The sequence below is a fragment of the Hetaerina americana genome, unplaced genomic scaffold (genome assembly GCF_022747635.1).
Source record: "Hetaerina americana unplaced genomic scaffold, ioHetAmer1.1.p SCAF_11, whole genome shotgun sequence".
In the NCBI taxonomy this organism is placed as follows: Eukaryota; Metazoa; Arthropoda; class Insecta; order Odonata; family Calopterygidae; genus Hetaerina; species Hetaerina americana.
In genome coordinates, this window is record NW_027286181.1 from 31719035 (window position 1) to 31731723 (window position 12689).

The following is a 12689-nucleotide window of genomic DNA, read 5'->3' on the forward strand; positions in this document are numbered from 1 at the left end:
GCTTCATTATTACTAAATTATGATCCGAATCCAGCCATGAGGCACATATGAAAGAATGATGCATACATATAAAATTTCAAATGAGAGAACTTTGGTTTTCACTACATGGATCATGATTTTATTCAAACACATTCACTTGCATCTCAATTCCTGCGATGCAGCTCTCCCTTCATATCTATTATCAGCTAACTTCATCATGTCTATGTATTTCTTCTCAATGATATTTGTCATTATTTGTCCCATGCATATATATGAAGTATTCCTCTGTAGATCTTTTCATTCAGTTTTAGCTCAATGACTGTCTTCATCAAGTGCTACATTTAAGGGCTATGATTACATGAGGTATCCTAAAATTCAGCAAATAAGTAAAGAGGGCTGGTCGGTACAATAGTTTAATTCTAAATATTTAGCATTGAGAATAAATCAGCTGTCTTGTCAAACACCAACAAACACATGCACAAAAGTGTCAAATGATAAAATTCATAAATAGTTTGCCATCCATTCAGTTCAAAATAAAAGTCACTGGAGCAATTTCCAGACCACCTGCGATCACAGATTGTATCTTAAGGATGAATACAATACACCTTCCACAGGCTCTAAATATTCAATATATATTGGGCTAGAATGTTTGTATCCTTTAATCTTGGAGACAGACTATGGCCACAAAACATTAGAACAAAGTTTCAAGTTTGATTGGCAGGTAGCCCACACTACAGAAATTGGTAGTGTTCCATGGCTAGCACAAACTTTAACACAACCAACAACAAAGTTCCACTTTTAGTGTAATTTACAATTCTTGATAACAAAGATGGCCTGAAATATTGGATCTGAACAGAAGCAGTTCAAATTAGTCAATACATAATAAATATTTTAAAATATAGCTATCCACAGCTAAGTAAAGTCAAATGCTATCACGAAAGAGACCATGAATATAATGACTCAGAAAATTTTAAATTGTCCAACACAAAAGAATTTGATGACTTGCAGAAAGCCTCAAGGATATTTGGGAAAAGTCCACAGTCACTTAAACTCTCTTTCTCAAAAACAGATGCAGTCACTGAACTTTCACTGTTCTTCGAATCCACAGATGTTGGCATTCCTGTGGCATGCGAAAAGGCTCTTGTGGAATCAACTCCAGCAAAGGTAGCGGTGAATTTAGTATTTGATGACTGAGAAGAACATAGAAGAGCTGAGAGTGAATGAAGTGTAGTCGGAAGAATAGGACCACGAAGTTCCACTGAATGAAATGACTCTCCTTCAACTTTAACAACACTATGCCTAACCTGAAAAAATAATTGAAATTTGGATCAGACCACTTATCAAAAAAGCAACTACCACAAACAAAGAACATATCCAAAACACACAGCTACAGTAATTAACCTGACGGCTGGCTTCATGGGTGAAGGTAGAACTTATACAATATTTAGCCAAAAGGCATGTAAAAGTCACACATTAACACAGTAGGGGTGCCAATCCCTTTCCCTGTGCCATTGATAGTTTCCCAGAAATACCTGGAACTCAAAAAATCATGGTTTGGATGAGGTGGCCACGGATATCACTCGGAATCAAACCTGGTATCCCAGGTCATTAACCCAGCGCTCTACCCTTTTGACTACCATATCCCTACATTAACATATATTAAAAATAATACTAATTACAGGTACACATCCCTATAATCATTTCAAGAAGGGAGGAGGCCACTTTTAACTAGATGCTATTGATTGATATTAGCTAGAGCATACTTTCTTCACTTCATGAATATCAAGGAATAAACACAAAGAATATTCTATGAACTATTTAACGGTGCTCGATAAGCAGTTTATACAAGCAGCAGAGAGGGCATGGACCTTAAGACCTACAATAGACACTTAGTCAAACATGGAATGTCTGATGACACTGAGACACAAAAATGGGTTTTTGGCAATTAATTGGAAGATACATTCCCATCTAAAGCATATGGAAGGAACTCATCTTATTGGTGAGTATGGAAACCAAATGAGCCATGAAAGTACCAATTACTCTACCAAAGGCATGGTAAAAATTATTTAAACAGCAGCTGTACTGACAAAGGAAATAGGCTGCAAGCATACTATCTTTCAAATTATCACTTCCACACACTTTCTATACATGAATTAATGACAGACTGAGAAAAACTTCTCCAGCATGTACTATGGATTTAATAGAGCCTGGAATAATTCAGCTCTCCAATATGAGGCTACTTGTAAAAAATGTTTACGGGTAATACCCCCTCAGGGAAAATTATAAATATTACACAGGATTGACAATTAAAAAATAATTTTCATTGAGCTAATGTCAGGAAAGAAAACTGTGGAACACACAGTTAAATTTTGAAGAACATAACATAGTAGACCATGGTGGAAAGAAATTACGAACATGGTGCCTGATTACAGGTTTCTAAGGATTAAAATTCATTTTGCAATGGTTTATGCTAGCACTTTTAATGCCTTGTTTCCTATATGTAATTCTATGGACAACTCAAAATTTTTAATAAAATATTGCAGCATTTCTCCTTATAGCATACACATTTGTAGTTTTATTATAAATTTAAGAAAATAGTTTAAAAAATTAAAGAAAAGATGATCACTTAAGAAGTTAGATGAATGCTAACTGAGCCATGACATATTTTTGCATTTTTTATTGTGGGAATCCAGGAAATATAAGTACATAAATGATTAACAATGCAAGGTCATTATAGCTTGGAATAAGAAATCATGAGACTTCCAAGAATTTATTTTTCTTTAAGGATTAACAGTTAACAAACAGAAGGACAAAAAAGGTTGAAATGATTTCTCCTGATTGGGAAATATTTTACATCAACTTGATAACGCAGAAGAAAATTATCAGGTACATAATGTTGGTGCAAAAAATTATTTCTAATATTGCCCTATTTATTTTCCTTGACTTTCTCACTCAAAGTAAGTAAGTATGTTGTGGGACAGCGATAGTCTGGAAGTTATTTCATAGAATGATAATGGGTAAGCCTGGTTAAATATTACATGAATGCTTCTTAAATTGCAAGTCTTTACCTTCTTGCAGAGTACATAACTAATTACTCCTAATTTTTAAGACAATCACTTGTCTTCGTGTTTCATATTAAATTCAAATTAAGAAAATACATTACCATTTTTTGTATTACTATTCAATTCCAGGATGTTTTCAAGGTTTAACCATTACAGGGGAACCTCACTTTATGAGTACCTCGCATATCAGGTAATTCACATTTCAAGCAAAATTTGTGGTCCCAAAAATGACTTGCTTAATGAGTAACTTTTCACACAACAAGTGGCGAGGAGAGGGGAATTCCTGGAATAATTGCACACCCGCTACTTCAATTTGTGCTTAGCACTTGTTCAGGTAGCATCTTTATGTCACTAGTGATCATATATTTTTCCAAACTTGTGTTCAGATTCATTATCAGTGATTCTTAAGTGCAAAGTTTAATAATATTTCAGCATAGTTTTTAAAATGACCTAGAAGAAAAATCGGTAACCGGAAAGCCACAAAACAATAAAATTTATAGTAGAAATGAAAAGTGAAGTAATTGAAAATCAGGAGCAAGGTAAGAGCATGGGTAATCTATTACGTATATCAACAATTTGCATTATCTTCAAGTACAAGACAAAACTAGGGAGACATGCTTCAAATAGAATGATAAGAATAACTACGCATAAGATAAGTATTCTTAATTATGAAAGGTTTCTTCTCATATGAATAAAGTAAAAGCAATTTCGATGCAACACAATTTACAAGAATATCATTTGCGAGAAATGGAAAGTGATGCTTGCCAACCTCGTTAGATTTCAGGAACATCAATGGCTGAAAAAGTGTTAAAGTGGAGCCATACGTGGTTCAAGTAGTTTATCAGAAGAACCGGCATCCACGGCATTGTGATACAGCAAGCTCTGAGTCAAAGTCAGCAGAGAATTTCATCAGTGACTTCAATAAACTTGTACATTCTGAGGGTTACCGGCCCGAAAAGGTTTCTAATTGTGACATGATGGTCTTTTCTGGAAGAAGATGCCAAAGCAAACCTATATTTCTACACGTAACAGTAGAAGAGAATGTATTGCCCGACCACAAGCATTGCAGTAAAGGCATCATGCTGCATAAATGCAAGTAGCGAATTGTAAATTTAACCCTTGCTTATTTATCATTTAGGAAGTCCACGAACCTTCAAGAAGTGTTTTGTCCAAAAAAAGGAGGCTAAAGTGATGTGGAGACCATGGGAAACTATAGCAGCATACCATGCATATGAGGCATCACCCGAATAAGGAAATGGCGATTCGCACCATAAATTTATTTAATGATAATTCTGAGTCACATTTTTGCAAAATTTTGAAGTGCCAGTACAATGTATCTTGACAGCTTTCAAGTAAAAAGGAATTAGGTATGTATCATAAACAAGAAACTATTTATTTCGATTCTTTTTTGTTTTCACAAATTGGTACCCAATTACTTAATTCTGTAAAAGAAGAAAAGTTGAACATGATTCACACTCCTAACCAATATTTATACAATTTTTTTGAATAATTCTTGTGCATAATTTACCTTTTTCAGTATGGACAGCATTATCGTACTTTACATTGATTTATACGCAAAAAATTGTTTCATAAACAAAGTGCTTCGCTTTACGAGAAAGATTGTGGAACAACCATGCTTTTATTATGAGATTCCAATGTATTTCTTGGTTTCCAAAGACTAATAGTCACCCAGGAGACAAAATTTCCAAGACTAAACTGAGAGCTTTAGCAGAAAATCCTTTGATTATCAAATAATGAGGAGTGCATACCTTAAGTGCACCAAGAGTGGCTCCTCTGAATGCGACTGGAGATAGTAGTGTTGGAGGAACACCAGCCAGAGGACCAGTAGGAGCAACACAGCTACGACAGTCCATTAAAAAGTTGAAAAGGGCTTGAGCTTCCACGCCTTCCACATAAACTAAAGACTCTGGTTTCCTGTCAATATCACGCTCACTGTCAATTACACTGAGAAAGATTGTTAAGGAACTTTGGAGAAGATTATTATTTATCATATGAAAAACATATAAATGTGATTATATACAGATGATGACAGGTCATGACTAGGGTTTTACTCTGTACAAAAATTACAGGGTTCTTAACGGCAGAGGCTTCCTGGAAATAATTACCAAATATCCTGACCTTTTCAAACCAAACATACCCATTCATTTATCTGAAGCTTATTAATACTGAAAATAATTAGTGCATACAAGGTTAACTCTGTGAATCTGAAAAAGGATTTAAAATTTCCCACTTTGCAACATGCAAGTAATGCAAGTTATTTTTGACTACTATTCCTTAGGATAAAGAGCATTAAAAAGCATTCAAAGAAAAACTCTGAAAATTTATTTACTTTAAGGAAAGCTCTGATCATCTAAGTGTCCCCAGAATCCTGAAAAGACAATTAAGACTGTAATTTAGTCAACCAGGGGCAATCACAAGAGCTCATACAAAACATATACATGGTAGCCATTTAAGTGATTGCATGACCAATGGAACTACTCTGGCAAGAAGTGATGTAATTTGCATGACATTAACAGAAAATCCAAGCAACAACACTGAAAAGAGGATTATATTTTTTTAAGATATCACTAAAAGGATATACTTATTATTGGCACATATGCATGTTCTCCTAGTAGGTTATTAGGTGACTGACAAGAACAATTACTCATTTGCCATTTAGGTAAAAGCTGGCTAAACCAGCCTTCTTTTTTGACTACCATCCATAGTACATGAAAATATTATACAGTTATATATGTAACTAAGTCATATAAATGAGCTATAAATTAAAGAACTGAAAATGTGCCACTGAATTAGAAATACCTGTATGACCACCTACGTGAATCATTAATTACGAGGTGATGTACACTCAAACATTTTGCCTCTGTGGCTAAACTTAAAAAAGTCAACAGTGGAAATATGTTTGGTGGCCTGTAGATTACAGCATTTTTTTTAAAATTGAAAATATCTTAAGAAAGCCAGCTTTATCAATGATTTTCTGAAAATGAGTCATTTTCATCTTCCATTCTTCCTATAAAATTTGATTGTGATCAACCAATTAACACCCGTTCTATCCCAAGATAAAGCCACAGCAGCACATAATATAATAATTTTCATTAATTAGCCCAAAGAACACTAAAAGGATACTGTTTTGCTTGCTCTGATTCCATTCTCTTGATCTCGGCTTCAGTGACTCCCATCCTTTCCAGCCACTCAGAGGCTTCCTCTTCTTCTTCCTCTTCCTCACCATTAACTTCTGCTTCAATAGCATTATCTGCAATTTTCAATCTTTCTTTCACATCTTTACTCTGAACAAGGGGCGAGGAGGAGTTCCTTTTCGAGCCTCCTATCCCAGTTTCCTCTAGCGTGTGATAACCTTCATCGGACAATCTATTTTGCGAAGATTTCCTCTCTTGGGATTTCTTCAGAGGCATACTGAAGACAACATCTAAAATAATGAAAAAACATTCAACACTGTAGTTAATACACCACATACATAATTATGCTTCACACAAAATGGAGGCCATTTAAGGCAATGATATTTTGATCATGATTAGAAACTGTGATGCATATTGGGTCCATTAATGATATTTGTAGGTTTTCAATTCAAATAGAACCATACTTACACGTTCTTACAATTATCGAACACAACAATATTTGTTCCTATTTTTAAGTTCTCCCACCAAGGATTTCTCATATCATTAGCCTTTCCAATTATTACACATAAACACAGTTCATAAGGTATTGTAAATATGTTTCATCACTTTGAACACTTTTTCATTCTTAAGTAATAATTGAATAAAATAAATGTTCAAACAATTTAATATCTATAATTTGTAATGAATATTAAACATATAACATCTTGGATACTATTCGCAAACAGTCAAAGAAATAAAAATCTGTGTGATCAACCTGTGAGATAAAATTGATTGGGATTAATAAATTCATAAGGACAGATAATAAATTTTTGAAGTTTTTCCCTATCTCTCTGAGTCTGGCATATAAGTGGTTTTATTCCCAAGAATCTGAGGGTCTCTATTTCAGATAAGAATTCATCATGCAGGAATTTAACTTGAAACTGAATATCAGTCAATAACATCAGCTAGACAAAAGCCTTCATCATGCAGTTTTAAAAGATTGTGTATTGGATTGCATGGTTTAGGTTTGAGGTAATTGGTTAAACCATCAAGATTCAACTTTCAAATATTAGATTTCCCATGGTTTTCAAACAGAGCTTCAGAATACAGTCTATAACTTACCTTTGTAGAATTTCATTTTTTAGATAAAGATAACTATAAATTTTCCACGTAATCATATATTGTCAACTGTGGCTTCAATGTTTGCACATCATTTTCAAGATAAAAACTGTCCTGAAAACAATGTGCAAACATTCAAGCCACAGTTGATGATATATAATCATGAGGGAAATTGAAAGTATTTTTTACAACTATTACAAGTTTAAGGAGGTTATCAGTTAATATGGTTTCTTTAAAACTCAATATATACTCAATAAAAATCACTCTAAACTACCACACTGCTTCTGTTTGAGACTCGTACTTTGAAAAGTTGATAATGAGATGAAAAAATGATTTTAATTAGCAACTATTACAATTGGAACTTGAATTATGCATGGGATGGATTTTAATAGTCAAATTAATTAAAGCTGCCCATAAAAAGGAGTCGATTGACTTAAGCAACATTTTGACTTTAAATACATTTGCAAGCATGAAAAAGTACTGAAGTTATTATTTCACAACAGATATAAAAATAGCAATTTTTGAATGAGACAAATGTTGGGCAAAAAATAAAGCGGGGTTGGAATTCGTCTAATAAATTATTTCTCCAACTCTAAATAGTTTCCCAGTTGTGAGCATGATTTTTCGACACCATGACTATAGATGCCATCAAATTCTAGGTCTTTTTCCATACCTTCAAGATCAAAACTATCACATTTCAAGAACCTAAGTAGTGCGATTTAATGGCTTAAAAAATGCTATCAGAAATTTAAAATTATTTTGATACCTACTTTTCCAAAGCATTTCTTTCCATAGTAAAACATGCTATATAAACTTTGTCATTGAGTGTACACATATGCATGGTATGTGATGGTCAATGAACCTATGCATGAGGATTTATGAAGCAGTAAAAATAGCTTTTCTTGCAGTGTTCACTATTTAGGATTAAAAAAAAATATTAATAACACATTTTGCCGATCATTTCAGGAACTTTCCCATTCCTGGCTTTACTTAATTCAAAGACCACCTTTAGTCTGGGTTTATTTGCACCTCCCTGGAATCATATATCACTATGGAATCCAACAAGTAACCAGTGCATTGTAGTACATTTCCATTGTAAGTCTGTCAGAAATAGGTACATTAACTCTTTTGGGATGAAAGCAAAATGTCAACTGTAAGAATTAAAATACCTTCTTCTTTTAAAGAAGCACGAAAACCTCTTGTTGTTGGTGATAGGAGAGCATGCATTTCTGGAACACCTGCAACACCAGCAGCTCTGAAGAGGCAAGTGAAGGCATTGGCACATAAATAGAAGAAGGGACACTGGCGAGCTCGTACCAATTGAAAGAGGGAGCGGAAACTCTCACACCTAGGGTTGAATAGGAAAAAAAGTAATGAAAACTTCAACAAGAAAATTAATGTACACTATATATCTAAAATTGAGACTTTAAAATGTTACTAAAAATTTCGAATCCAAATTAGATAAATTTCAAATTTGCCTTCAAATCATGTAATTCAAATTTTTGTCACTCTAATACCTTACAATACAAGTGCGCAGTAGCATGTTAATGCATTCTTATTTATAACTTTATTTCTGCCCGAAAAACTCATTTATTTTCATGAATGAAAAGAAATCTCCCCAAATATAGTTATTAAGATGAACAGCTTCAGCATACACAGTTTAAACTGCAAGCAACGGTAAGTCTGTGAAATTACATGAATAAGTCATACCATACACCATGACCTCCAAAGAGAGAACTCATTGGCATGCTCCTTATACCAGAGCATCAAAATTAAAACTTTGAGACTTGCCATTCTTGGTGCAAGGACTCCTTGATTGTTGGATCTAAGGTCATTGGAGGTAACCCAGAGTTGGCTGCAGCAGATTCACCTCGTGCCCTTGGGAAAAGGGGAAGCCATGGCAAATTTGGATGTTGCCAATAAAGCCCACACTGGTGGAAGCGTGCATTTGGACTAGTGTCTAGGGACTGCCCACTTTCCAATTCACTTCCGCCTTCATTTGATTGACCAGTATCTAAACACCGCACATATCCAGTGATTCCTGAAGCTTCTTCACATGTCTGTAAAGAAACAGCAGCAGAATTAGCACACTATCAATCAATGTTTAATGTCTTTAAACAAGACAATAGATGCATCACATTGATGACGGGACCAAATATCCAAACATAAAAAAATTGTATAAATTAAATGTTTCATTCCCAATGAATAAAACACATTATATATTGTTTGTCAATTTTTCTCAACAAAACCTCTGAATCTAACAAATGAAAAAAAAGTAAAAATAAATGAAAAGTGCCACTAAAGACAACACAAAAAACAAACCAGTGGAGATGTGAATGACTCTTGTTTGATTGAGCAGGTTGCCCAATATCCAGCAACTACATAATTCCCTCAGATGGGAATGTCAACATTTATGATGGAAATACCACTGTCTGGCCATTATTACCCACAAAAGAAATGAGAAATTCATTCTAAAACACAAAATTATTATTTCTACTCAACTAAAGATGGCTTAGGATCATCATTATTGTTGATCCTAAGCAAAGAATACTGATTTAGGTGCCATTGTATCACAAACCAATCCCTTCTCATCGCTGCAACTGACATTTTATTACTACTATATACAACTATTCCACACAACAGGATTTGCTGCTCTCCAGCATTGTACACATTATCACATTTTGTCACCATAGACCTGCTCATGCCTCTACAAATCCTGGCCAAATTCACCTGGAGAGATAATTATCTTCAGTTTCAACAACCAAATATATCTGCAAAAGAAAGATGTGGCCATGGGCACAAGGATGGAATCACCTTACAAAACACATCTCTGGGTGAACTTCAGAATGAATTCCTCCACAAGTAGTCCCAAAAACCTTCACTGTAGGCAAGGTACTTGAGTTATATTTTCATCATTTAAACACAAAGGCAAATCTTCCCTTTGCAATATCATGATTTTAATTCTAATTTCTTGCTTTTCTTCACCCACCTGATTTCCATAACACATGCATTTAGGGACACAGACGATCACCTTTCTGACAGAAATTTCACATCTATACAGATTGAAGTTAGCATTATTTTTCATTTCTGGACTATCCCCACTACCTGCCTTCACACCATCTTAGAAGCCTACTTTCTTCCTTCCTCTACCACAATCATCAGCAGGATTAACCAAATGAGGGCAGAATGGTGAAGCTTTTCAAATAACTCAATCTCACTGTATTGATTTAACGAACACAACACTTTGAAAACAACTGAAAAATTTCAGTCCAAAGATAACTTTGTCGCCCAATTTAAAAGTGATATTTGAATTTAATTCTAGCAATAGAAGGAAAGTGCACTTTCAGAGCTCATATCCAAAATAAAATCAAAGTATCTAGTATTAATATTTCTTTAAAATATCAATATTTATAATGTTGCTTCCCACAGGTACATAGTAAACCATAACTTTGTGATAAATTTCATAATTCAATAAATTGGCCAAAAAACTGCCCCTTTTAGAACTAATTATTTTCCCAAAGTAGAGGTAAATACAGCAATTAAAAAATCAAGATAACAATCTCAACATTCCCTGCCTAAGCTAATATGGAATATTAGCTTAGGCAGGGAATGACAATAAATAAGGAAATACAAAAACAAAATAAGGAGAGATGATTCAGTTAGTGGCAGAATTCCATTTCCAATTTGCAAATCATTCGACTTGATATTATGAGGTGTCTCAGGTCCATAGGGAAAAATCTGGTCCGGGGCCTCTGAAATTTGTTACCCCAGGAAAGGCAGCACATATTACTTCCAAAATAAAAACTACACTTTCATCTCAAAATATAAATCAATCTTTTCTTTATCTGAAATTATGGGCTTGTGAAATCCAACTCACCCTCAAATTCGAACTCCATGGAAAAGGGTTTGGTGATATCAGCCTAATTTTGGTTTTGAGAGACCAGTCTACTGGAACAGCAGCCTTTTGGTAATGCAGTGGAACCTGGTATTAAAGAATATTTATTTATCTAGAAAGTATGCGCTAAAAACAAGGACGAGGGAAACTGAAAATATGCGGTGATACATTAAAAAAATATTTATCTAGTAATAATTACTTACATTATGTTCATTTTCAGTAAGAAATGATTGAAACGAAGTTTCGGGCTCTACTTCTTTCTTCGTAGTTTGCTGCCTTTCAGAGAGGATCATAAACAATGAATTATCTGACGAAACATCAAGTTCATCCGCAGCTTTAAATCTTTTAGCATCATCACGCCTTAAGAAACCAAGAATAAGAAAAAAATTAGTCTAGGGTGTCGAGGGCTGGGGTCAAATTTAATAAACCCCATTAACAATGTTAATTTTTTGGCTCAATCACTTTTGAAAATGATAATATTTATTAGGAACTGTAGCTTAAGATTTATATATACAACACCTAGAAAATTATCTTTCCTCTTATACTCACTTAAAAGGATTTTTCCTCTTCTCGGGGCTTTTAGAACGAAGGCCGTGAAGTAAAGAATTTACTAGTTTTGATTCACTACTTTTAGTTAGGTGGCAATGATCTGAACGAGTGAATCTAGCCTGTAATGCTTTTTGTTTCAACTTTAACCTATGCTGCCGCATCACTTCGTCGGGACGTTTCCATGATGAAGACTCTTCCTCTTTTTTTTGACTCATCTTCTTAGGAATACTTAATAATTTATTGACGCCCCAGGTTGCCGAGTACGAACCAGGGTCTATTTGCAATATAAAAGTTCTATTTACAAAAGTTGCCAACACCCGTTGTCATCAAGCCATCAGCCAACTAACTCTTGAACATTTTCACACTTATCGACCAAATGTGATTTTGAGAGCTACAATACGACAGCATACACTTGATAAAATTGCTAACTTAGCTTAGATGACATTAACATGATAGTCCATAAGAATTATTGCCAAACCACATCCTCGGATTCCCCAACCGATTTAAACTTTTTAAGTTTTCAAATCTAGAAAGGTGTTGCAATTCGTTCTAAAATAACCCAGTAGGTAGCGCATTATCAATGTAAAATCCGTTTCAAACTCCTTACTGAAGGAGGCAAAATCGGATGAATTTAGGTAAGTTTAATTAATTGCTTTAGTCCAGTTCTCATTAGCTTAATTGTACTAGCGATTGTTTTAATGTAAAAATTTGAATGGCTGCTACTGAAAATAGAGGCAACATCATTAAGCTAGCAAAATATTCCCAACCCATAAACAGTATTTCATTTCGAAACGTTAGTTGAAACGGAACGGGGAATGTTTTACTTTCAATGTCTTTCTACATATGCATACACTATTGGATGAACTTATCGACTTGAGGTAAATTTGCATGATAAGTCTAATTGTCCGTATCCAAGGCGGGGATTGAACCTGCGATCTCCCAGTCAAACTT

General features: G+C 34.3%; 1 protein-coding gene across 1 annotated transcript; it reads right to left on the minus strand.

Moving 5' to 3' along the window:
* Positions 1 to 386: 386 nt before the first annotated feature.
* On the minus strand, positions 387 to 12256 carry hd (humpty dumpty). Its single transcript, XM_071599279.1, has 8 exons — positions 11739 to 12256; positions 11393 to 11549; positions 11172 to 11276; positions 9086 to 9354; positions 8464 to 8642; positions 6186 to 6486; positions 4811 to 5006; positions 387 to 1283 (listed from the first exon to the last, which is right to left on the minus strand). The coding sequence occupies exons 1-8, from the start codon at positions 11951 to 11953 to the stop codon at positions 912 to 914; spliced, it is 1794 nt and encodes a 597-aa protein (XP_071455380.1). The 5' UTR covers positions 11954 to 12256; the 3' UTR covers positions 387 to 911.
* Between the last annotated feature and the right edge of the window lie 433 nt (positions 12257 to 12689).